General features: G+C 38.9%; 1 protein-coding gene across 4 annotated transcripts in view; it reads left to right on the forward strand.

The window, feature by feature from the left end:
- GRID1 (glutamate ionotropic receptor delta type subunit 1) overlaps window positions 1-27,798 on the forward strand; it is a 1,795,826-nt gene that overhangs the window by 830,221 nt on the left and 937,807 nt on the right. For all 4 annotated transcript variants that reach the window (XM_073574878.1, XM_073574877.1, XM_073574874.1 and 1 more), the window contains exon 4: window positions 24,268-24,473. In XM_073574878.1, the coding sequence (XP_073430979.1) occupies window positions 24,268-24,473 (206 nt within the window). The remainder of the gene's footprint in view (window positions 1-24,267; window positions 24,474-27,798) is intronic.

Consider the following 27,798-nt stretch of genomic DNA (forward strand, 5'->3'; position numbering starts at 1 on the left):
TTAGGAATTATGTATCATATATCACCCAGGAAAAGTTGAGCTAGGTATAAGGAAATCTAGAAATGCCTTAAAATTACAAAAATCATTAATACTTATTTCATCAATAACATATCAGGATCCTGACAGCGCCGGCGTACAGCCTCTGCTGAGCAGGGACTCACCCGCACTGTAGGGACCCCTGGGGATCAGGACAGCCAGAAAGTATAGGTGCACAGGACCTGAGTGATGAAGTTTAGCAAGCCGTCACGGGACCTACGGTCACGTGACTGCAAGGGGGCGGGGCTTAGCATCCTGCTTTCAGAGAAGACAGAAAACTCAGAGTCAGGCAAAACGGAGTTCATACACAGTACGGACAGCGAGGTACAGGAGGGATAAACAGATGGGAGGTCAGACAAAGCCAAAGGTCATACACAAGAGGGTGACATGGTACCAAGGGGATGAGCAGAGAGAAGCCGGGTCACAAGCAGAGAGTCATACACGAGAGGTAGCGCAGTACAAGAGGGACAGGCAGAACTCGTAACAGGGACAGAACCGGATCAAAACCAAACAAGCAAGCAAGATATCAGGCACAAGGCACACATGCGCACAAGGTCAACTAACTCAGCCGAGGGCAGGAGTATAACTGACACCGGATCTAGGTCCAGTGAGCATAATACAGCCGCCCTCTGCCAGGGAGAGGCGGAACAATTAACCCCCAGTCAGACCATGACGGGCCAAAGAGAAACGCCGTCCTGGATCATGACATAACACCTATAATAGCTAGAAATACACCTAATAATAATTCTGCATGTCATTTGTAACATAAAGCATGATCTAGTTATTAACAATAGATTAGAACATTTATGTAACATACTAATAGCAATGCCACTTTTAATGCTTCCAATAAATCAAAATTGTTATACAGTGGGGAAATAAGTATTTAGTCAGCCACCAGTTGTGCAAGTTCTCCAACTTAAAAAGATGACAGAGGCCTACAATTGACATCATAGGTAGACCACATCTATAAGAGTTAAAATGAGAAAACAAATCCAGAAAATCCCCTTGTCTGATTTGGCAAGATTTATTTTTCAAATTATGGTGAGAAATAAGTATTTGGTCAACTAAAAACATGCAAAATTTTTGGCTCTCACAGACCTGTAACTTTTTCTTTAAGAGGCTCCTCTGTTCTCCACTCATTACCTGTAGTAATGGCACCTGTTTCAACTTGTCATCAGTATAAAACACACCTGTCCACAACCTCAGTCATACTCCAAACTCCACTATGGTGAAGACCAAAGAGCTGTTGAAGGACACTAGAAACAAAATTGTAGCCCTGCACCTCGTAGGGAAGACTGAATCTTGGTGTGATGAAATCAACTGTGTCTTTTCTGCTTGTACCTGTCCTATGGGTCTAGTCCTGTGTGTACTTGCCTTTGTTGTTGTCCTAAGCTTGACCATATCTTCCTGCTTGATCGTGTCTGCAATTTCCTGCTTGACTTTGTCTGTGGTTCCCTGCTTGACCGCGTCTGAAGCTCTACACCTCTCTGCTCCTGTCCTCATCAGCGCCTCTGCTCCTGTCTCCAGCTGCAGGTTTGCTTCTGTTCGAAGCTTTGGCTCCTTCTCTGTCTTGTCTGAACTAGGTCCTACCTATCCCTATATTCTATTCATACTTGCCTGTGTCCCAGTCTTGCCTGAAAATGCTCCTAGTCTGAACTGAGTCCTACCGTCACAGTATTCTGTCATACCTGCCTGTGTCCCAGTCATTCCTAAAACTGCTCCTGTCCTTCCAGTCTGAACTTACTTCTATCTCTGCCAGATTATCAGCTGTGCCTGCCCGCTTGCAGAGTATCAGCTGTTTCTGCTCACCTGACAGAGTATTAGCCATACCCTGCAGCCAGAGTATCAGACATGCCCGCCCATCAGATTACCATCCATGCCTGCTCACCTGCCATCGTATCAGCTGATCCCATCCACTTTCCAGAGTATTAGTTGTGCCCACTCACTTGCCAGAGTATCAACCGTGCCTTCCTACCTGCCAGTGGATCAGCTGTGCCTGTCCGGCTGCCAGTGTATCTGCCGCCCCGGCCAGCCAGAGTATCAGCCATAGCCGCTTGCACTGACCTGCCTGTGCAGCTGTTATTACAGTGTCCTGTCCCCTTTGGGGTCAGATGCTACTGCCAGACACTGCCCTGGAGTGGTGCCTGTCACCTACCAGCCACACAAGCTTGACCTCAAAACTAGAAGCTCCAGAAAAAACTATGGCAGCTGTTTAGTCACACCCCTCTGGGTAGGTCTGGTTTGTGGCACAGTGGGGCCACAATCCTCGCTTGTGCCAATAAGTCTGGGCATGAACGTTACACAGTTGACGTTTGCTCATCTCTATTTATTACTACATCATTCTTCTGATTACTGTATATACATCTCTGAATTACTCACTACGTGAAACCATGCACTACATCTTGGTATGACTTAGGATTTCCAATAATTCTGTAAAATGCTGAGTGTGCATCAGTAGGTAGAAAGATTATTATTACATTTTCATCTCTTAAAAGGCAAAAGTCAGGGGAAAAAGCAATATTATATATGGATCAGTCATAGGTTTCATATCAAGGTTGTCATTTATGATCTTTGTAATAGAGTAACAAAACAATTGAAGTGGACATGTCTACCAAACATGGAGTAAAATGTCCCAGCATATACCACATTGCCAATAGTACTTCCTGACATTTCACCCTATTTTAATATAATCACACTGTACAAAGTACTATCTAGTGATGGTTTTGTAATTAATTTGACAATAAAAGATAAAAATAGCTTTACATAATAATGCAAACACTGATTATTTATTTACTATTAAACTAAATGATATCTGGAAATCAAGTTATCATATTTTGCTTTTTTGCAGTTTGTAGAATAAATAGCTTATCATACATGCATTTCCATGGAGAAGCAAAGTGTTTTATAATGGAACTCTAAATTAGCATAAAATAATCTATTGCTTGTTTTAATTAATTAGATTTATTGTAGAATCTCTGCAATTAAGTCAGGTATCCTTTGAGGCCAGTAAATGCTGGTAGATCTCCAGAGATGAGAGACATGCTAAATGTAGCTCTTGGCTCTTGTAAATAATGGGGCATTTTCCTCCAGTACATTTATATCATATATCATATTCCTGCCTTTGATGTGGGTATTCATGCCTTGCCCGTATCTTTCGCAGTATGCCATGACTGATTTTATCATTTGCCTTTAACAGCCGTAGGTGGAGCAATTCCATGTTAAGTGCCGCTGTTAATCTCTAGAATACACAATTAGTTAAGAAGCAGACAAAAAGCGCAATATGGTTTTATCCAATTAAAAGTTAAATAAGTCAAAAAGGTTATACTGATCACACAACACTAAAAGGAGCCCAGAAACCAACTGCTGCAGGTCCACGGGTCATAATACCGAAGGACATAGAGGAAGGGATATCTGTTCCGCACTGCTGGAGGTGGAGTGCATAAATCCAGGTTCACACAAATTGTTTTCTGTTTTACCATTTTGTCAGCGTGTTTCAAAGTACATACACTTTTCATCAGTACAAAAAAGCTTCCTGTGCTGTCAACCTCTGTGTAACATCCCTGCCTGCATCACTGCATGGCTTCCCATTTCCCATCTTACTCACCACTCCGGACCATGCTCTGTGCCTGCCTGCCTGCCAGAGTGCCAGCCATACCCACCTGTCTGCCAGAGTGCCAGCCATGCCCACCTGTCTGCCAGAGTACCAGTCGTACCTGTCTGTACTTGCCAGCAACTGTCATTTGTGTTCTTTCCCAAGTGGGATCAGCTGCTACAGCCAGACACTGCCCTGGAGTGGTACCTGGCAGCTACCTGCCGCATAAGCCTGACCTCACCAATAGAGGCTCCAGTGAACATCAAGGTAGCTGCCTAGTTATGCCCCTACAGGGTAGTCTGGTTTGTTGCACAGTGGGGCCAAAATCTGCGCTCACACCACCCAGTCAGGGCATGAGCGTTACAGTTTTCTCAGGCCATTTTCCCTGCTAAGACCCATGGCTTTTCGCTCTCGGAGTGAGATGAACTTTTTCTCTTTCAGCATGAGCAATTGAATAAATGTTTTACCTGATCCAAAGTTCAGATTTTTACTACTCCAGCCCGAATCAGTCTCTACAGAAGTATTTAATCAGCTTGCGTCTTGCGCTCCAAGAGTTGAATCCATCCCAGCGGATCTGCCAAAGTACAATGGGGATCCAAAGCAGTGTTGTATGTTCTTGGAGCAGTGCTTGCGATACTTCAAATAGTATGCTCCCTATTTTTTTTCTGATCAGGTCAAGGTGGGATTCTTAATTTCCTACTTAACAGGAGATGCCTTGGAGTGGTTTGGCCACCTCTGGGAAGCAGAGGATCCCATCACCTCGAACCTCCCAGTCTTCCTGGTGGTCTTCTGTAAGGTTTTTGATAAGCCTGGTTATGTGTCTTCTGCAAAGTCTTCCTCCCCAAGCTTCCAGAGATAGACCAGATGAAAGAAACCTGTGGATAAACCATCACGTCCATCCACGACCATTCAAAACCCACATGTTTCTCAACCTTCAAAAGCAGCTACCCGAAATCCAAGCGGGCTGATAAAAGTGGGCTGGCAGAATAGCAGCCTCAATCCAGTCATAAAAAGGGAATGCGATATCACTGCGGTTGTGTGGAACATCCTAACGGTCTCTGCCCTGAGAAGCCTATACTTCAGAACCTTGGGCTAGCAGGAGAGGCTGCCCTTGGCAAGAGTACTTCCTCTCCACTAGAGTCAATGACTGTTTCTTTGCCTTCTGGGAGCTTTGGTGTGTTTAAGCCACTAGCCATATGGAGTCAGTGTGTGATCTTTGTTCTACAGCTCCAGAATCCAGTTATGGTAGTGTCTGGTGATGGCCGAGCCTTCTAAAGAGCAGTCTAGTCATGCAGGGACAACTACAGCTCCAAAACAGAGCATTATACATGAAGAAGTTTGTCTTTCACATACTGTCTGGTATGCCCATGGGTCATTCAGAGCCAAGAACTCTACTACCCATTCTGTTCTGGAGACCCAGCAAGGTGCTTCATTTGGAACAACCATGTTGTGAGAAGTGTCTGGTTTCCATGCGTCAAAGTCAGTCAGCAGTGTCTTCTTCTTCATCTGGTCTGCTAGTCGTTGAGTCAAGGTGTGCTGACATCTCCAAAGAAGGGGAGGTGGTGGCGTTCTCTCCACACATCTTCAACGACTATACCAGTGGCCAGTTCCCAGGAACTTCCCTGCCTCTAGGAAATTTTTCTCTGGATATCGGGCAGAAGATGGATCCTGTGAGGGTACCTTCAGTTTCCATGTGGCCGCTTGATGAAGATTTCAAAATAGAAGTTTTCTCATCTCTGCCTTCTACTGAAAAGTAGGAAAAGTTTCAGATTGTTGTATCTTCCATGGTCCATGGTTGGAGCTGACTCCCTCGGGCAGAGTGAGACTTCACATTCTGGGATTCCTGATATCACACCTGCCTCATTCTACCCTAAGTATGTCATTATGGGCTGGACTATGTGTGGTCCTATATTCCTTCTGCAGATCATCCTAGCGGGTTAAAGAAGAGGGGGCATAAAGGGGGGTACTTTAAAATCCTTGCCGGCATAACTGCTCGGCTTCCCATCTCCCATCATACTCAACACTCAGGGCCATGCTCAGTGCCCACCTGCCTTCCAGAATGCCAGCCTTACCTGTCAGTCTGCCAGAGTTCCAGCCGTGCCTGCCAGCCAAGAGTGCAAGCGGGGCCTGCCAGAGTACAAATTGTGCCCGTCTGTATTATCATTAAGTGATTGCAGCTTCAAGTCTCCTAAGGAGACCATGAAATAAAGTTAAAAGTTAAAAAAGATGTAAAAAATAAAAAAAACAAAAGTACGACATGAAAAAGAAGATATACACATATGTGCTATAGTTGCATTTGCAAAATTTTAACCTATCAAATGATAAAGTAAATTAATCTGATTGATAAATGGCATAACAAGAAGAAAAATCAAAGAGCCAGAATTACGTTTTTTGGGCTGTTGCAATTTTGAAATTAATTGCAATAAGAGGCTATCAATACATCTTGTCTACTACAAAACGGTAAATGTCATCTCAAGGTGCAAAAAGTAAGCAATCACACAACACTATATTGCTAAAATTAAAAAAGTGTTACAGGTCACAGAAATTGTTGATACAAAGAAAAGGTCTTTTTTTCAAATTTCAGAATTTTTTTCACGACTTAAAAAAAATTACGCATTTGGTATCTGTGTAATCATACTGACCAGGAAAATCATATTGCCAGGTCAGATTTACTGAATAGTGAACATGGAAAATTAACCACCATCCCAAAAAAAGTTAAATCTTATGATAAAATTAGGTAATTCTAAAGTACAAGTCATCCCGCAAATAAAATAAGCTCTCATACTTTTATGTGGACGAAAAAATAAATTAGTTGTGGTTCTTGGAATAAGGTAAGGAAAAAACAAAAGTAAAACCCCAGAAAATAACCTGTAGATGAAGGGGCTAAAAGGACTTTTCATCTCAAAAAGTTGTGTCAAATTGCTAGGCTACACTAATACTTTATCAGAAGGGATGAGCGGACCCGTGGAAGTTCAGGCTCTGGTTTTTGACCCAAAATTTATTTCAAAGTTCCATTCTGGTACTACAACTGTAAACTTGAACCAGAACATGAACCCTATTGAAAACAATGAGGACTCGAACTTTGGAGCAGGAAAATTCTCTCTCTCTCACACTCTCCCTCTCCTCCTAGACTTAATCCAGAACTCCAAACATTCCAAAGGACTTCTAGTACCAACCCGGAACTTTTAAGTTCGAGATAGCTCATTTCCACTTATCAGTAATGGTTCAACCTCTGTATTCCCGAAATCCTAAGAAAGAATGGTGCATTTTTTTCTCTGCATAATGGTAGCACTAGGAGATGCAGCATGGTTCCATTCAAATGGATCCCCTTCATTCTTAATATTATTGGAGCTCCTAGAATAAGGCCATCACTGGTAATTAAGCGGAGGGCATATCCAAGTGATAATATTGGAAAACCATTAAATATTGAACATAGTAAAATATATGCTTCATAATTTGAGTTTTAATTCTAAAATTTAAAAAGTCTACATCATTTAAATGTAAGCTGCACACTCTTTTCATTAATTTCAGCATATAGTACTCTTGAATGTTTTCCTATTAAAAATTACCAAGAAATCTGAAAAAATGTAAAACTGCAAAATATAAGAAACAAATCACCATAAAACTGTCAAAATACGAAACTACTAAATATAAAAAAAAAAGATTAGATGCCCAAAAGTATTTGAAGCAAAGGAGAATATCAAATATAAGGGTTGAGGGTCACTTGGGTCACAAAATCATAAGTTTTCATGTAATCTATAATAAGGCTACTTTCACACTTGCGTTTTTTTGCTGCATGTTTTTTGCGCACACAAACGCATGAAAAAACGCATCATGCATTTGTGTGCACTTTTTTGTGGGTTTTGGTGCATTTTTTTTTTTAAAATGCATGCTTTTTTTGCGCATATGTGCGCATTACAATGCACACATATGTGCACCCACAGACTTTAATGGGTGTTTTGCTGTAAAAAAAGCATTGCGTGCACATGCATTTTTTGGGGGCAAGTCGGACGCACAAAAAATGCAACAGGATGCATATTGTGCGCCCGAGCGCACACTGCAAAAAAATGCATGCGCATACAAGCGCGTACGTGCGCATATGTATGCGCACATATGCGCACTCATGTTAAAGTAAAGGGGAAAAAACGCATGCGTTTTTTGCGCTAAAAAGCAGCGCAAAGAAAACGCAAGTGTGAAACCAGCCTAAGATGTGTAGAAGAGGGATTACAAAGACACTAAACTTCAGGAAGGCAAATTTCCAATAGATGAGATTTGATCTTAGTGCAACAAACTAGGACGATATCCTGATACATAAAAGTACACAAGGAAAATGGGAGACGTTTATTAGCATCCGGAATAGGACCTGTGCACAGTATATACCGTATGGGAATAAACATGCTAGAAATAGGAGGAAACCACTATGGTTAAATAGAGCTGTAAGGGGCGCAATAAGTGACAAAAATAAAGCATTTAAAGAATTAAACAATTGGGTAGTAATGAGGCATTAAATAAATCCAGAAGATTAAATAAATTCAGTAAAAAGCAAATCAAGGCAGAAAAGATTGAGACAGAGAGACTCATTTCCAGAGAAAGTAAAAATAACCTCAAAATATTCTTAAACTACATAAATATTAAGAAACTAAAAAATGATAGTGTTGGATCTCTTAAAAATAGTCTGGGTGAAATGGTGGATGAGGATGAGGAAAAAGCCAATATGCTTAATGACTTTTTTCAACAGTATTTACACAAGAAAATCCCATGACGGAATCCATGATCAGTGATAACAAAAATTCTCCATTAAATGTCACCTGCTTAACTGCGCATGAAGTATGGCGGCATCTAAAAATCACTAAAATTGACAAATCCCCGGGCCCTTATGGGATACACCCCCAGGTACTGCAGGGATTATGTACAGTCATTGATAGACTATTATTTTTAATCTTTAAAGATTCCATAATAACAGGGTCTGTACCACAGGACTGGCGTATAGCAAATGTGATGCAAATATTCAAAAAGGGGACAAAAACTGAACTTGGAAATTATAGGCCAGTAAGCTTAACCTCTCCTGTGGGTAAAAACATGAAGGGTTTTCTAAAAGATGCTATAGTGGAGTATCTGAAGAAGAATAACCCCATGATCCAATATCAACATGGGTTTACAAGGGACGGACTTGTCAGACTAATCTGATAAGCTTCTATGAAGTGGTAAGTTCCAGACTGGACCAAGGGAATGGAGCGGATGTGGTGTATAAAGACTATTCAAAAGCTTTTGATAACAGTGCCACAGAAAAGGTTGATACATAAAATGATAACAATGGGGATAGGGGTAAATATTTGTAAGTGGATTAAGAGCTGGCTCAGGGATAGGAAACAAAGGGTGGTTATTAATGGAGCACACTCGGACTGGGTCGCGGTCAGCAGTGGGGTACCACAGGGGTCAGTGTTGGTCCCACTTCTATTTAACATATATATTAATGACCTTGTAGGGGGCATACAGAGTAGAAATTCAATATTTGCAGATGACACTAAACACTGCAGGGTAATCAATACAGAGGAGGGCAGTTTTATATTACAGGAAGATTTATGTAAACTAGAAGCTTGGTCTGATAAATGGCAAATGAGCTTTAATGGGGATAAATGTAAGGTCATGCACTTGGGCAGTAGAAATAAGATGTATAATTATGTGCATAATTGTAAAACACTGGGTAACACTGTCACTGAAAAAGACCTGAGTGAATGGGTGGACAGAAAACTCACATTTAGTCGCCAGTGTCAGGCAGCTGCTGCAAAGGCAAATAAAATAACGGGATGCATTAAAAGAGGCATAGATGCTCATGAGGAGAACATAATTTTACCCCTATACAAGTCATTAGTGTGACCACACTTAGAATACTGTGCACAGTTCTCGTCTCCGGTGTATAAGAAAGACATAGCTGAGCTAGAGCAGGTGCAGAGAAGAGCAACCAAGTTTATTAGAGCACTGGGGGCTCTGCAATACCAAGACAGGTTATGACACTTGGGGTTATTTAGTTTTAAAAAATGAAGGTTTAGGGGTGATCTTATTATAATGTATAAATATATGAGGAGACAGTACAAAGACCTTTCTATTGATCTTTTTATTCTTAGACCTGTGAAGGGGACAAGGGGGCATCCTCTACTTCTGGGGGAAAGAAGGTTTAATCATCATCACAGACGCAGGTTCTTTACTGTAAAAGCAGTGTTAGGCATTGAGATCCTCCCTCTCTACAAGACGAATCCCAAGCCTTGTTTTCTCCTGCGGTCTCCCATTCAGTTTCGACTGCAGTAGATGTTGCTCAGCAAAGACGTCGGTCTCAGCGTCTTGCTCAGAATCGGACTGTGCATGTTTTTACTGCTGCCTCTCCAGTGTCAGCAATGGTAACTAACACTAGCGCTAAGATCATATGTGTTTGGTGGATATGTTGCTACCCTGTGTGCACATGTGCCACTACTAGCACAGCGAGTGTGTATCTAGACAGGCAGTGTGGGGTGGGAACCCAGCTTGACTTATCATCTGCACCTGGCGTCCAAAAGGGCCTGTCACACTAAGCAATATCGCTAGCAATATCGCTATAACGTCACTGAGTTTGTGACGTTATAGCGATATTGCTAGCGATATAGCTATGTCTGATACTTACCTCCGACCGGCTCCCCCGCTATCCATCGCTGATCGCGCGAGAACGTCCTGGGCCGTTTCTCGTCATCAACTTCCTGCTGGGCTTCCTGTGGTGCCGATGAGCGACGTGTGGACGCGGGCGGGAGGACGTCAGGATCACCTCATCTGACAGGTAAGTCGCGACCCCCGACCCCTGCTATGTTGCTGGTGAGATCTGCCTGTGTGGCAGCTCACTAGCGACCACTTAGTGATGCACCAGCGATCCTGACCGCGTCATATCACTGGTCGGGATCACTGGTGCATTGCTAAGTGTGACAGTACCTTAAGTCACATGTGCCTTCAGCACAAACTGTGTAGCAGAGCAAGTTCAACCACCAGTTTTGATTCCCTGGGGGGATAGCCATAGGGGCCTCATCTATCATCATTACCTCTATGCTCCTGTGACGTCTAACAGTGCATAGCTTAGAGTGCACTCAGTTGTTGTACTCCTCTGTGGAGCAACAGAGTCATGTACTTTGCACTCAATTCACATGGAGTGACATTTAACTCAGCGTGTTTACAGTGTTTGCTCACAACTCTGCTCCACCAATGTTCACATTAGCTGCAGTATTACATCTCTGCACGGTGGACCCTGGGTGGCGAACGCACCTTATTATCATATTTTATTTGGTGCATTCCACCAACCATAACAAGCAGTGAGACTATGGAACTCTTTGCCATATGATGTTGTAATAAGCGATTCACTACTAAAATTTAAGAAGGGACTTTCTTGAAAAGTATAATATTACAGGTTATATACACTAGTTTCCTTAATATTGCGTTGATCCAGGGAGCTAGTCTGATTGCCGTATGTGGAGTCGGGAAGGAATTTTTGTCCTCTATGTGGAGCTTAGTGTTTGCCACATGGGTTTTTTTTTTGCCTTCCTCTGGATCAACATGTTAGGTTATGGGTTGAGCTTTATGGACTTAAAGTCTCCCTCCAACCTTAAATACTATGTTACTATGTTACTGTGTCTCCCAGAGGAACACAAGCTGAAAACATATATATTATTGCAATTCTATATTTTTTCCTTTCAATGTCATGTGCAGTTAATATAGAAAAATAAAGTTCTAAGTCACTAGTACTGATTTCAGCATTATGGAGCAGGGAAGGAGTGGGAAACCTGTAATGATTACTCCATGAGGAGGCTTTGTTGCAGTTTCAGTAATTTTTACTAGTGGAAAATACCCATTTAATTGATGAAATATGAAATATGAAAGCTATAACAAATCAATTTACATCTACGATAATCCATAGTGTGTCATTTGTGCTTTTCAGTTGAAGGATTTGACCCATACTAGAGTTGAATTTACTGTTCCTAAATTAGGAAGTGGGTTTGGATTAGGATTTTAAGGGTTATGAGAAAAAGGTGACAGAGTTGCATCACTACTGAATTTGTAAGAGAGACATTAACAACTCCCTGCTGGTAAATAAGGATTAAGACTGTTGTGTCACACATAGATGATCTTTTTGAGTGAAACTTTCACACTTTTAACTCAACTTGAGCTTTAACATGCCATAATAAGTTTATAGAGAAGGAATTATCTAAAACACAACTCTAAGTCATCAAACTGGTGCCACTACAAACACTAAAGATGTGTTTAATAAAGGGCATAATGTTAAAAATGATGCTTGCATTCTCAGTACTTTTGATTATTGATGGCATGTTCCCGAAGTATCTCTCAAGCAGCTACTTTGTCAACAAAATTGAATTAGGTAGTTTTTGCAATTACTCTAAAAGAATGAATTTTCCTGAAGATAAATCACCTTGCATTGTGCTGCATAATCTATCTCCTTTTTTGTGCAGCTCATAATTATGTTTGCTTGTCAACCTAAAAGTAATGAGCCGTTAATGAAGTACTTTTTTGTCATTATTGCATTAGTAAAAATCACAGAACACGTAATGATCTGGAGGCATTACTCGTGTCCCCATAATCTTAAGAACTATCCAGTCCTGAATAATAGTTATCATCTGCATAATTTGCTTTATTATCCTTAACGACCTTCCAATTCTTCTTCTCGTCCCAGCAGTTTCTTCAAGATACTCATCTAACATTTGATTTAATGAATAATTTTTAGAACATTCTGGTTATGGAATAATGCAAAGCTTTTAAAGTAAGGGAACCAATTCAGTATGCATGGAAAACAATAAAAAGTTAGGATAAGATCTATTTCCTTAAAATTCCTCATGGGCTTACCATATATTTCATACATACTGTAACACAGGAATTTTTAATTTTTTTTATTTGCTTGACAATCATTGTTTGCTACTTATTTTAATGCAATGAATAATCTAGCTACTACTAAAACAGTTGATTTATTCTGTTTTTACTAGTTTATAAATAGCTCGAACATGCTTAACGGGTTCAGAAGAGGCAGAATAGAAGAACATTTGTGCAAAATCACATCAAAATTTCAAATTTGGTATTTGAAACTTTTAAAAACTTGGATTGTTAGAAAAAAAATGCATCCGTTTTCATGGAATCTTAAAAGGGTTTATGATGACAACCTAGGAGAGGTCATTTGGTTAGGAAAATTTAGAGAAGCGTCTATGGGTAATCTACGAGTACCAAATATTACATAATTTGAAAACAAGCTTGAAGCTCACACAGGGATTTTTTAAGACAGTGGTTACATCTACTAAGACACAGTAAGGTTTTTTCTGAGCACTCTATAGTTTGGCAAGTGTAAAGAGATAAAATCTATTATTTGTAGATATATGGTATTCAAATGAGAACCTAACCAGTTGCAAATATAACTCTCCACTTTTGTTGAAATCTCTTCAAAGTTTTACTTATTCATGCTGTTATTAAAATTACTAAAATTATTACTTCATACATATTAAAGTAGTAATTTATGAGCAATTAACATCTTAAATATTAATGTGCAAGTTAAAGCTTATTATGTATTTATTTTTAAACTGGGCTTCTAATACTGTTTTTTTTTAATTTCCAAAAGTGTAAAGTTGCACTTTAATACCAAGTGTATATCTGAAGATTACTTGTACCAATTACCGTGTAACTGAAGAAGTAGCTGTAAATGTCAAGAAACACGTTATACGAAAAGGTTAATTACACCATTAATGTTGCATTTTATAGACTTTTATCTCAATCCTGCATGACCACTATTATTTGTGGATAATTTAATTGAATCACATTATTCAAATGTGTCAATTAGATCCTTTAAGTAACAAGAATAACAAATACTTTTGGAGTATAGAACTAAAGGCTTAGTATAGCTACATACACACACAGCTTGTTTTGAAGTTAATTTGCATGTAATTTTATATTAAATTCTTTCTTCCTGATAACATTATGATGCGACATACAGTGGAAATGGTGAATATTCCTAAAGAGAATAATTTGAGTATCTCATACGTTTTAATAAATTGGCTTTCTGATGAATAAAAATTGTGGGCAAATAGTTTAGTTTCATGAAGATTAATACTTAACCTACTGTTCAATCTGTAACTAATGTAGAATGGTGCTTGTCTTCATTGTGTGACATCCCATGCTTTTAGCATGTGGTTATCTCACCATTCTACCACCCTGAAGCACAGAAAATAACACATACCATGCTTCATGTATCCAGTTTCTTTCCCTTTCCTGTCTCTGGAGGGATTGTGTTTCTCATGCTTGGCCATAAATTGGGCAGTGTGTAATAAAAATGTATCTCAGCAATGGATCTGTGTCATTTGTGAAGATGGTGACTAATCTTACAATATACTTTTCACTTTATGGGTATGCTGCCAAATATAAAGAGGGAAAGGAGAGTAATTAAAGGCTATCACTTGGTCTTCCCTTGCATGGCAAGCACTAGCACTAGGGATGAGCGAGTAGTGAAATACTCAGACTCTCTGTACTCGTTACAAGTAGCTCCTAATACTCGGGTACTCATAACGAGTCCAATGTATGTCTATGGGAAATGCAAGTAATGGGCAGAGACTATGTGTGCAGGCACAGAATGTGTGCAGTGGTCTGTCGGGCTGTATGTGCAGGCTCTGCCGGGCTAATCGGGGTCTGTGCAGGCTCTGCCGGGAAGATTGGGGGTCTGTGCGAGCTCTGCCGGGGTGATTGAGGGTCTGTGCGGCACAGACCCCCAATCTGCCTGGCAGAGCCCGCACAGACCACCAATCAGCCTGACAGAGCCCCCACAGACCCTAATCAGCATGGCAGAGCCCGCACAGACCCCTGATCAGCCCGGCAAAGCCCGCACAGACCCCCTCACACACATATGAGTCTGCGCGGCCAGCCAATCACAGTAATGCCACAACAAAGAAGGCAGTGTTTTTACTGTGATTGGCTGACACATACCTAGCGGGAGATCCGAATATTGCGAGGTGAGTAGTGAAGTTTACTAGGATTTGAGTACAGCGAGTACCACATTACTCGCCGAATACCAAATCCTAACGAGTATACTCGTTCATCCCTAACTAGCACATTTAAAAGAAGTGCTATATAGAATGTCTATAATGTCGCGACAAAAGGATAGCTTCACCACAAACACAAACAGATAGTTTCTAGAATCAAGAATTCACTGAATTCTGTCTCTTTTCGGCTCAGCCACCAGTTATATTCACTTAATTTCAGACGTCTTCCTGCAATATTTCTAGGACAGTGCCCAATACTTCGTGCTGTATGGCTTCATATTAGAAACCTTAGACCCATGTGCTTGACATTTGGATATGCTCTCTTTTGCAAATATATTTCTTTTGCCATGTGTCCAATTTTCACAGTTGCTATATGATGCTAATTCTTATCAATTTGTAGAAACATATGCTTGGAGCAGATTGTATAACAATCCTTATTATCCATGTGTATAATTTTTAAAACTTTCCTATTATAATAAAAGAATGTTTTGAAAAAAGATGAGCTATGTATAGTCTGGCGAGATAATGAAAATTAGGAAGAAGTAAATTGTAATGGCATTATCTAGTGAGCACTATCTTAGACACATTTTACACTATTCAGTTTTCTTTTAAATGTTATTTAAATGCTAAGCAAACTTTTTTAGACTGCTATTTGTAAAACTAGAACTTGTCATAGATTCCTCATGTTATTACAGAATAAATAGATGCTATTTAACTATATATTCATAACATTATTATAGAGCCCTCAGATGGCTACAGACAACTGTTAGCTCCACTTAGAACAGTATCACAAATGTCTTAAATGGAATCTGTCAGTAGGATTTAATCTCCCAAATTATGTATATTTATATGTATTTCTTGCTAAGACAAGTTCAGCAACACCTTTACATGGTTAGCACCTTCCTTTACTACTGAGAAATCGTCATTTAAACTAATATGCAAATGATTCTATAGTTGGAGTGTATACATTCTTCTCAAAGTTTTGCTCTCCACAATTTCCTCCATTATCCTCTCCTAACTGACTGACATCAAATTTGCTCTGTGACCTAGAAAAGAAGCAGCTAGGAAAGCAGGAGAAGGAAGTGCTGGGTGGGGAATAGAGCTGGAGTGACAGAGACTTGGGAAAAGCTTCCAAATGGCAAAAGCAATTCATCCTCATTTGCATATCAATTCAAATGCTAATTTATTGGTAACAGAGGAATGTAATTTCTAGCTAAAGGTGTTGCTGGATTTGTGTTTTACAAGAGCTTCATGTGCAGAAAAATAAATATTGTGTGAAATTGTTTTGACAGATTCCCTTTAGAGCTTAAAGAGTTCATGTCTACTTTACATCAGCACAATTTTGGAAACAATTTTTTTTTAGGAAGTTATAAGGGTTAAAAGTTGACCAGCGATTTGACCCCAACATTAACCATAACCCTAACCACAAATCTAATCCTAATCCCAACCCTAACTCTAATCCCAATCGTAACCGTAAATCTAACTTTAGCCCTAACCCTAACTTTAGCCCTAACCCTAACCTAACCCCAACCCTAAGGGTAAAATGGATATAAATAATTTTTTTTATTATTAGCTAAGGGGGTGATAAAGGGGTGATAAGGTTTGATTTACTATTTAGAACGTGTTTTTATATTGGGCTTTTATGTTTGGCAGCTGTCACACACTAAAAGATGCTTTTCATTGCAAAATATATTTTTTGCATCACACTCTTGTGAGAGCTATAATTTTTCCTTTTTTGGACCACAGTCATGTGAGGTCTTGTTTTTGTGGGACGAGTTTTCTTTTTTATTGGTAACATTTATGGGCACATGATATTTTTTGATCGCTTATTATTCCAATTTTTGGGAGGTAGAATGAGCAAAAACCAGCAATTCATGAATTTCTTTTATGGGGTGTGTTTATACTGTTCCGTGTGTGGTAAAATTGCTAAAGCAGTTTTATTCTTCAGGTCAGTGTAATTACAGCAATACCTCATTTATATCTTTTCTTATTTTTTAGCGCTTTTATACAATAAAAAATATTTTATATAAAAAGTAATTATTTTCGCATCAGATCACTCTGAGAGCTATAACTTTTTCTGGTGATGGAGCTATAACTTTTTCTGGTGATGGAGCTATATGGTGGCTTTTTATGCTGAACAATATGACATTTTCAGTGGTACCATGTTTATTTATATACGTCTTTTTGATTGCATGTTATTCCACTTTTTGTTCGGCAGTATGATGATAAAGCATTGTTTTTTGCATTTTTTTAATGGTGTTCACTAAAGGGGTGAACTAGTAGGACAGTTTTATAGGTTAGGTCATTATATATGCGGCGATACCAAATATGTATACTTTTAATATTTTGATTTTTTTTTTTTCAAATATTTATTTATTGACAGAATCAATATTGATTTTGTATAATTATTATATTTTTTAAAAAATATTTTTACTATTGTTTTAATTTTTTTTTACTTAATTCTGACTTTTACACTTTGTCCCACTATGGGACACTCATTTTGTGCAGGTTGATCACTTATATGGCATGCAGATGAATCAGCATCTACATGCCATATAAGCTGTTAGCGCTGCACTTTCTGCACACTGACCTGAGAAACTTCCTGACATGCACCGTGCATGACAGGAAGTTCCTCAGCTCAGGTAACCCGGATGTCATCATTACGACATCGGGTTACCATGGGAGCGATCGGGACCCTGCTGCATGCCGCGGAGTCTCCGATCCAAAGGGAGTGGCTGACTGCAATCTTGTTTGATCGAAGTGTTATGGGGTTATTGTTCCGGGAGCAGTCTGTGACTGCTCCTGGCACTTAGCGCTGGGTGTCAGCTGTGAGAATCAGCTGACACCCGGCCGCAATCGGCCACGCTCCCCCTTGAGCACAGCCGATCTCCATGACGTACTATCCCATTCATAGTCAGACAGGCCCATGGCACATGGATGGGATAGTATGTCAGAAGTCAGAGAGGGATTAACGATCAGGCTGTTTCTTTTTGTTATTGATAGATCAGACAATTCTGAAATCGTCGATACCAAACATGTGTATGCTTGATTTTTTTATTGTTTTATTTTGAATGGCGCGAAAGGGGGTGATTTGAACTTTTATATATTTTTTATTTTTTTATATTTTTAAAAACTTATTTTAGCTTTTGGCATGCTTCAATAGTCTCCATGGGAGACTAGAAGCTGCCATAATCCGATCGTCTCTGCTATATACAGGCAATTATCAGATCACCTGTATGTAGCAGAACACCTCACTTGCTATGAGCACTGACCACCAGGTGGTGCTTGTCGCAATCCTGTAGTGACAAGCATAGAGGTATCCAGGAGACATCTGATTGTCATGCCAACCCATCGGTGACCCCTGATCACGTGACGAGGGTCACTTATGGGCGGATCTCCGGCACAATTGCCAGAAGGACATGTTATATCCCGCTGTTAGAGTTTGACAGCGGCATTTAACTGGTTAATAGCCACAGGTGGATCGCGATTCCACCAACGGCCATTCTTGGCACATGTCAGCTGTTTAAAACACACATCAAAGGGAGTCTGACATTGGCGTAAATGTACTCCTGATGTCGGATACGGGTTAAGGCTGAGGCAAGCTCTTTCAGCTCCCTAGAAAGGCTTCAACAATCTCCCCTTCCTTTCCATGACCTGAACATCAATGATATTTACTGTGATGAAATATACACAGTACTGTTCAAAAGTTGTTGGTAGATGTTGGAAAAAAATCCTGCAAAGTAAGGATAGCTTAAAAAATAAGTAATTTATCTCACTTAAGTGGAATAATTACAGCTGCATTGATGTGTTAGAGACGCCCCCCCTTAGTTGCTGATGTTGAGCGCTCAATTCCAAGTGGCTGGTCTTGTGGACAATGAGGAAAGTGCATAAGGTTCAGAAGCTGCATCCCAGAACATACAGCTCTCCTACCTGAATTATGTCTGATGATTGTTGTCATCATTATGAGTGATGATTGTTGTGAATTCACTTTCTGGCCTACCTCTGGTTACTAGTGAAGGTAGTGGAGCTGGTTATATTAACAGAGGGGTCGCGAGCTCTCTTTCTGGGCTCCCTCTGGTGGTTACAGTCGGTAATGGAACTGATCTAATTAACAGAGGTCTGCCACCTGATAATGAGGAGGACGATTGGACATCTGGAGTTTCTGACTGGATTTAAGACAGTCGACTCCCTCTATCCCTGCTGGTGATTTTTTCCTGCCTCCTGAGGTCTTAGTTTCCAGCTCAGTCACTGCATGCTCAAGCTAAGTGTTCTTTTGCTATTGTTCACATTTGAGTTGGTTTTGTTATTCAGTGTTGTGTGGTTAGCCAGCCCCGGATGGGGCTGTGCTAAGTTTCCATCCTTATGTTACTGCTTGTGCCAGTTTGTTTTTGTCCCTTATTAGATTGGCCTCTTTTTGCTCTGCTTTCAGAATATGCCAGAGTGCTGATATAGTGGGCGAAGTCGAGTGACTTCAGTATTTTTCTATCAGACATGTTGGACATTTTTTGCAGGGTTTTTTGCGTGATTGCAGACAGTGTCTTTCCTTTCCTGTCCTGTCTACTTAGTGTGGGCCCCATCATTTGCTCAGCCTATTTTCCTACCTGCATTTGTGTTTTCATCTTGTCTCACCGACAATATATGTTTGGGGGCTATCTATTCCTTTGGGGTCTGCTCTGGGGCAGTTTAGATTTCCCCTTTCTTGCTTTAGGCTTATTTAGTTCTCCGGCTGTGTCGAGGCATCTAGAATCATCGTAGGTACGCTCCACAGCTACTGCTAGTTGTGTGGATGGGATCAGGGGTCTGCAATCCGCTTAGTTACCAACCTCTCTGGTTTTCTGTGGCTTAGCTTGGTCTTGCTTTTCTCCTTGGTGACCCAATCATAACAGATGATTTTGTAAGGCAAAATGTCAAATTTGAACATTTTGCATAAAAATACATTCCTTATTTCTCTAAATAGGGTTGACGGAGAAGAAGCAGGTGCTCACTATCAGCTCTATATCAACTTTTCCTGCACTCACAGGTCCTGCCTCTTCGATTTTATTGATGCTAGTTTGCTGAAGTACATGCCTTTCAAACATATCCAGATTTTATCTGGGTAACAATCACTGCTCTATAATAAATGAACACTTTCCTAAAGGAAGCACTCATTAGACTTCAGCACCCAATGTATAAGTGTAATAGACACAAGTGGAAGCTGCAGAGAAGTGTAGAAAGATATTTGTTAGCTTGCACCATGCAGTGAACAATGATTCCAGGGGAGGATGCATCTGTAATTTGTCTTCTAACATTATCTGCTATAATTTTTATTTTGGAAGTTTACTGAAGAATGTGACATCAAAGTTATAGTATTGTCTCATAAAAGTTTGGTTGCAATTTTGATAAAGTCAGAAGTTGTGCGTTCATAGTTTTTAGGTTGAAGGTAGACATGAGGCCATCAAATTCAAAATACAGCCTAACATGTTTATTAAGAGGAAGGAAAGAAAAACCATGGAGCAGACAAAGCTCCATATTAAAAAACACAAAAATTGAGCTTGGTTTGAGTTGATACACATGCAGCACATAAATGCATGTTGACATTGGCCATAAAACATAAAACCTACAAAAGAGAAAATGAGCAAAAACCCTGCTATAAACTAAATAAGTAAAAGCTAAAGTGCATCTAAATAATACAGAGTTTTTAGTACTACTGCTTTTGATCAAAAATAGCATGAAAGCCATCCAACCATAACACGGTAACTCTGTTCGGGATAGTCCTACACTGTCTAATATTAAAAACCTTGCCTTGTGTCAAAATTGACCTCAATGTGTGAACAAGGGCAAAAAAAAAGACTGGGTCCCAAACAGTAGACACCAGACTGGGGAAGTCTTATATACAATTTCCAGCTCAGGAGAAGGAGGCCACACCCCAGCTTGCACAGAATGCAAAAAGAAAAAGAAAAAAACACAAAAATTGAGCTTGGTTTGAGTTGATACACATGCAGCACATAAATGCATGTTGACAGTGGCCATAAAACATAAAACCTACAAAAGACAAAATGAGCAAAAACCCATATTAGGGGAAAAAATCCTTCCCGACCCACATGCAATAATCAGACTAGCTCCCTAGATTAATGTCCCATCACAGAATCTAGAACTCATAACATAGAATATTATATTTTTCAAAGAAGGGATTCATGCTCTCATTCATTTCCTATAGTAAATCAATCATTATCAAATCATTTGGCAGAAAGTTTCATAGTCAAACTGCTCTTACAGCAAATAATCACCATTAGTGATTACAATTAAACATTGTTTTCTCTACAACTATAGGATGTCCCCTTATCGCAGACCTAGGTGTAAAAAGCTCATTAGAAAGATCTCTATCCTGTGCATTGATTTATTTGTACATTGTAATAAGATCACCTCTATGCCTTCATTTTTGCAAAGTGCATAAACCCATTTATAGCCTATCTTGCTACGGCAGTTAACCCATTTCTTTAATAACCTTGGTTGCTCCTTTCTGCACTTACTCAAGTTGAGCTTAGTTGTAATAAAACCATGTCTATAAGGCATTAGAGTCTTGACATGCTGGAATAGTTTGAAGCCTTTGTCATTACCTTCAGTAAACTTTTGCAAAATTGTTACAACTACATTCTGGCATGGCAAAGTATATTGAATCGATGTGAATATAGGGCATGAGTTGTGCATATTTTTTTCTGAGACACAGCTAAAAGCTTGTTACATATTTTCCAGACATTTAGCAAATAGGTAAAATAACTTAAGTCAACAAAACTATATTCATTTCACCTTCTAATAATTCATAGGACAGGCCAGTCAAATAAATGTTCCAACGTTCTTATGCTTCCAGCCCATATTCTGACAGTCTTCTCCTCAGATGTGTGTAAGCGAGGTGGGGGCTGATGCATAAAATTCTGTTTCTAAACAAGAACTAACTGAAGTACAAATACCATTGTCATATGCTACATCTTAGCAAACAGTGTAATTATAGACAACCTGAAATGCTGCATATTTGTTACACAATTAGCCGTTGTAATCAGGCTTGCATAATTCTTTTCTGTCGTTAAGAAGATGGTTTTCTTAGGAAGTGTTAATGATTTCTTTGCACTAAACTTGATGTACGATTGTCCAAGTTTCAGTTATTTGCAAAGGTTTAAATCTAATTTAAATAGTGGTATTTAATGAACTGTCAGCTGTTCAAGGTTAGATTGACATTTATGGTTTTGCTTTGGATTTGTTTTCACCTATAATTCATGTGAGATTTATCTTCATGTATATTTTATCTGTGCCATACAACATTATTGAGGTAAGTATAAAGCATAATAAAGATCTTACTGTCACCTCTTTTGCATCCACTTAATAATTTTAGAATTTTTTTACCCTTAAAAGTAAACTACAAAAGAGTTTGCATCAGCCGACACCCAGAGATCTGCAGTTAGTTCTCCAAGTTGAGTTCCTTTGAAAATTGTGTGCAAGAATACTTAGAAGAAATGATCCTGTTTTGAAAGGAAAGGGTGATCACACACAAACACAAATATTCCTCTTAATGAAACCCATTAGTGTTCCCATACCACTTAGTATGACCTTCTTGGCCTCCCACACTCACACGAAGACATACAGAACAAAACTTGCAGATCTTGTAACTTGTGGGATTTAACTCCAGGACCCTAGCACTGCAAGACTATAGTGTTGATTTCTAAACACCGCCCCCACACACAAAATTATATCCTACACAAACTACTTTCTCCCGGACATAACGTGATGCCTTCAAAGTACATCTTCCTCACACAGTATGTTGCCTCTTCAGCTCCCTTAAACACAGTGTGATGTCCGCACAGCACATTCCCCACACACAGGTCGATGCCTTCACAGTTCGCCACTCACACTGTAGTTCCCCCACAACCCTCACATTTGCTATGATGTCCTCATGCCCCTCACACACAGTATGATGCCCCCACCCACTACAATCCCTTAACACAGTTTGGTGTCCCACACAGTATGATGCCTTCACAGTACATTCTCCACAAAAAAGTATGATTCACCTGCCATCCCCCTACACAGTATGATGCCGCACATCCCCCCACACTATTATCCATGCACAGTACATTTTCCCACACACAATATGTCCACGCAGCCTCACACATAGAAGATGATGCCTCCTCAACCCTCCACATTCATTATGATGTTCCCTCACAGTACTTTTCCTTTGATACATTATCTTACACACTATGGTTCTTCTACATTCCCTCACATAGTATTGTGCTCCTACAGCCCCTCCTTACACAGATTATGATGTCATGTCAAGACCCCATCCAGAGTATGATGATATAATACGCTACATATCCCAAGCAAAAAATTATTCCCTTTATATAGTTCATTTGACTACAATAAATTACCCCCACAGTATGATGCCCCACAGCCATTCACACTCATATGATCCCCAATACACAGTATGATGTGCTCATAGGTGCCTATACTTCCTCTCCATGGACACTGTATGATATCTCCACATAAGCATCACACCTGCTTTCCCATCCCTGCTTATTGCTTCTGTAATACTTGTGTTTGCTGCCAGTCTAGCAACAATATTTAAACCTGCCAAGATATTTAGGTCATGTGACTTTCTCATGTCACGTGAACTGAAGGTCCTAGTAGTACCTTCAATATCTACTTAGATGGCTCTTTGCTTCTATATTATATTCAACTATGTCTGCATTCTGAGGACACAGATGCAGCTGAAGTTGGAAAATACTCTCGACCTCCCGGGACCTCCGAACAACTACAAAAAATGGAACTCTCCTGCTGGAGACTGAAGGAATGAAATAGCACAATATAAGTACAGAACAATGCAACAAAATACTCTATAGTAAGGTTACACAGTGTGTTAGAACTTCAAACTACCTCAGTATCCTATAAACTGCTCATATATACCCTAGAGATAGACCACAAGGCTCTTGCAGTGCTCTTGGAAAGAGAGCACTGTCATTATGATCTCATCCTGTTTACTACCTTGTGATGAATGCACAGACAGCACTATCATCTTCTGTTCTTCATGGCATTAATCTTAAGGCCCTTTTACATTTAGCGATGCACCAGCGATCCGACCAGCGATACGACCTGGTCAGGATCTCACAGCGATGCAGCAGCGATGCAGCGGACGATACTTACCTTTCACACACAGCGATCCAGACATCCTCCCGCCCGCGTCCAGCATCGCTCGTCTCACACAGCAGGAAGCCCAGCAGGAAGCAGAAGACGAGAAATGAAGCCGCCCGATCTCGTGCGATGAGCGACAGACAGCGGGGGAGCCGGTCGGAGGTAAGTATCACACATAGAGATATCGCTAGCAATATCGCTATAACGTCACAAAATCAGTGACATTTTAGCGATATTGCTAGCGATATTGCTATGTGTAAAACCCCTTTAGACCCTAATATGTTTAAAATACATTTTGTGTTTGGTCATTATTTCTGTTTATTTTCTTTCACTGGATTGTGATTTAATAATCTATTCAAATTGCAATGAAAATAAAAGATTCAATATCCAAGTTTGTAAAATGTGATTCATTCCTTGAAAATCTTTTCTGATTTTATGTTGTAGATATTCGGGGTCTACAGGGATTTCTGGACCAAGCATCAAGATTAGGGCTTGATGTGTCATTGCAAAAAGTGGACAGAAACATTAGCAAAGTTTTTGCCAGCCTCTTTACCTCTATGAAAACAGAAGAACTGAATCGGTACCGTGACACCTTGCGTAGAGCAATTTTACTTCTGAGTCCGAGAGGGGCACAAAATTTCATCAATGAGGTCAGTAACTAATGTTATCCACTGAATTTAAGTAAGGCTTTCTTCATGGTAAGACTGTATATAAAATTTTAATGTGGGCATCCTGAAATCATTCTATTTTGCTCAAGGTTTCGTGAATTTAATGTTCTTGCAGATATCTAATCATCAGCAGAATTTCACTTCAGAAAATGATAGCTAGAGATTGAAGAGAACAACTTTATCCTCACCAGACATAGAGAAATTGAGAATTTTACTGTAAAACGACCTCCAATGTACATGAAGTCTGTCATGTTACCGGTGACAATATCCTAATGCATTTTCTATCAAAATCCTGTGACAGTGGCTTACTACATTGATTCAATGGAGCAGAAAGACCACAGGCTTTATCAATGAAGAAATTTATTTATTTTCAAGGTCAAAAAACAAACAGTCAAAATACAAAGTCCAAAGCGATAAATGATCTAAAGCAAGGAAGCAAGCACTTTAATGCAGAACATCAGTGCAGCTATGAGATTGAATCAAGTTATCTTTCCAGAAAGATGTGGTCAGTTTGGAAGATTATTACATTTTATGCTTTGTGCTTATAAAATGGAGATAATCTGATCTATATTCAATTGCAGCATTTACATTTTACAGTGCAGTGGGTAAAATGAACATTTGTAAAATTGGGCATTTAATCTTTATTTAAGGATTTATAACAATTAAACATTAAGTATGCTGTTGCCCTTTTTAATTTTCTCCCAGTAGATTATGAATTAGATGTTTGCTTATTGTTTTGTTACAACTTTATACATGAAGGAAAGGATTAGCAAAAGAAAATATTTCCTTCTGAACTTGGCCCTTTGTGTTTGAGGAAGTAGAAAGCAATAGCTTAAGAAATTGTAAATCCCTTTTTTAGCAAAAACATACATACAGAGCATAGAAGTACCATATAGCACACACATTTAGACTTTAATTATGCTTCTTAAGTTGTGATTGTAATTTCAGCAAACTTCGCATAAATAGTACAAATGAAACTTTCTGATAAATCTTATCAGAGATGCATGATTCCCTCTCCAATTTAATATGATAAGGCAGCTAGGGATCTATGAAATCTATTGCTACTTTGTTTGTACTCCTATAAAGTCCAAACCATAGGTCATGGTTCATAGTACACTGTAATTTTTATTAAAAACTAAAATACATTGGTAGTGTAGCATAAAAAAGTGATTAAACCTTTGCTGTTTCTTTCAAATATCTTTTATTACATTTTAAATAAGGTAAATATGGGAAATAAAGGGATGTATGGGGACAATAAGGAATAGAGGAAAGGAAAAAGATCTCATAGGAGGGATGGTAGATAGGATATGTAAACGAAAGGAAAAATAAGGGAGAACTAAGCTTACATTGTCTTTGTGAAATGTATACATAAATAAAATAACAAAAATATTATAAACAAGAAAAATGAACAAAAATGTCCTTATTAACAAAGAGTACCAGGATTAGCAGGAGAACAAGAATTCAAATGTTTTGTACAGCTCAAAGAAAAATAGAGGACCAACATTTCCATTTTTTGTGTATATCTTAAAGTTATTATTAACAATGGAATGTCTCACTTCAAGTGGTTTATGGTTTTTCCAAGAATGTCAGAGGAATTAGGGGGAAAGAGTTTTTTCCAAAGAAAGGTGATCAAATTTTTGACCACCAGGAAAATTAGGATTACAACGTATCTACTGTAAAAGGTTCTATATTTTCCAAATCAATTGAAAGAAGGGCCATTTGGGGAGTGATCGGTACATTGTTTTTGGGAAGGCTTTTGACTAAAGAGGATACTTGACACCATAAAGGTTTAATTTTAGGTAAATTCTAGAAAATATAGAGAACATGGAAGTGAAAGATCTGAATTTATGTGGGCTAACCTAGTTGGGGTATTGAACCATCTAACAAACATTTTATAATGAGATTCATACAAATGCATAGATATATAAGATACTTAGGTAAAATTTAACCTTTGCTGTTTCAAGTCCTTTATGGAGCTAACAAAAAAGTAAAAATGGATGAAAAAAGGTGTTTGAAAATATGAAAAAATAAAAATACCCCCTTTTGCCAATTCAAAAATTAATAAAAACAAATATATATATATTTTTTTTACACATCCATAATAGATACATCTATTAAAATATATAATTAATGTACCACTAAGGTAAACAAGGCAAAAATTATTATAAATGCTAAAATTGCCTTTTTTATCACAATGCAATGCAAAAAGAAGCAATCAAAACTTTAAGTGCACCTCAAATAAATAAACATGTCAGGTCTTCAACCAGTCAACTAGATCTAAAAGTTATTGGTCTCAGAAAATGACAACACAGCCAATTTTTTTTTTTTAGAGAATTCAAAATTATTTTAATCAGTAAAAGACATCTATAAAAATAGATATTACTGTGATCATACTGATCTATAGTATCAAATTGTTAAATCACTTTTACCCCAGAATGGATGCTGTTAAAAATAAACACAATTTACTGTCAATTTTATGGAAAAGTGAATGGTAAAATTATAAACCATGACTCGTACTGCAAAAAAAAGCTCTTGGATGAAGAGTAAGAAAAAACGCAAGAACGAAAGCAAAAAATTGTTCAATCATGAAGGGGTAAATTATTTTTATTATGCAAAACTAATATTTATTTAGATGACATAGAGTATGTTGTACAATTAAATTTATTTGAAGCCAATTGTGAAATTTCTGTTTCTCCGACCGTCAGAAAGACCTCAAAATTTAGTCAATAAGTTACATGCACCCCAAAATGCTGGCCTGAAAATTACAATTTATTCCACAAAAAATAAGCCCTGATCCAATACATTGATGGAAACATTAAAAGCATTGACATTAAGAATGCAATGTTGAAAAAAATTATCACAGTATCCTGAAGGCCTAAATAAAGTATGTTCTTAAAGCACCATTCCACAGTTTTTATTTTTTACTTCATCCCTGGAATAGTATCGTTAATCCATGCCACCTGAATATAGTAATATACTTACCAACCGCCATCTTCTGCTTTACCCGGCACTGCTCCTTCCTCCATTTGTAAACTTCTGACTGACCAGAGCGCTCAAGGTTAGTCTATGAAAGTCTCATTCTGGCCTTATTCTGACTCTCATAGATGGGATGAGTGGACCCTTGGAAGTTCCGGTTCTGGTATTCGACCTTAACTTTAATCCAAAGTTCAGTTCAGGGACCACAACTGTACCCAAACTTGAACCAGAACTTGATCCCCATTGAAAACCATGAACACACGAACTTTGGATCTATATAAAAATAAATTCCTTTCTTACTCTGCAATGGATTTCCCCCCGAACTTTAAAC

This window comes from Dendrobates tinctorius, unplaced genomic scaffold (assembly GCF_039654945.1).
Source record: "Dendrobates tinctorius isolate UK_male_01 unplaced genomic scaffold, ASM3965494v1 ptg000040l, whole genome shotgun sequence".
NCBI lineage: Eukaryota > Metazoa > Chordata > Amphibia > Anura > Dendrobatidae > Dendrobates > Dendrobates tinctorius.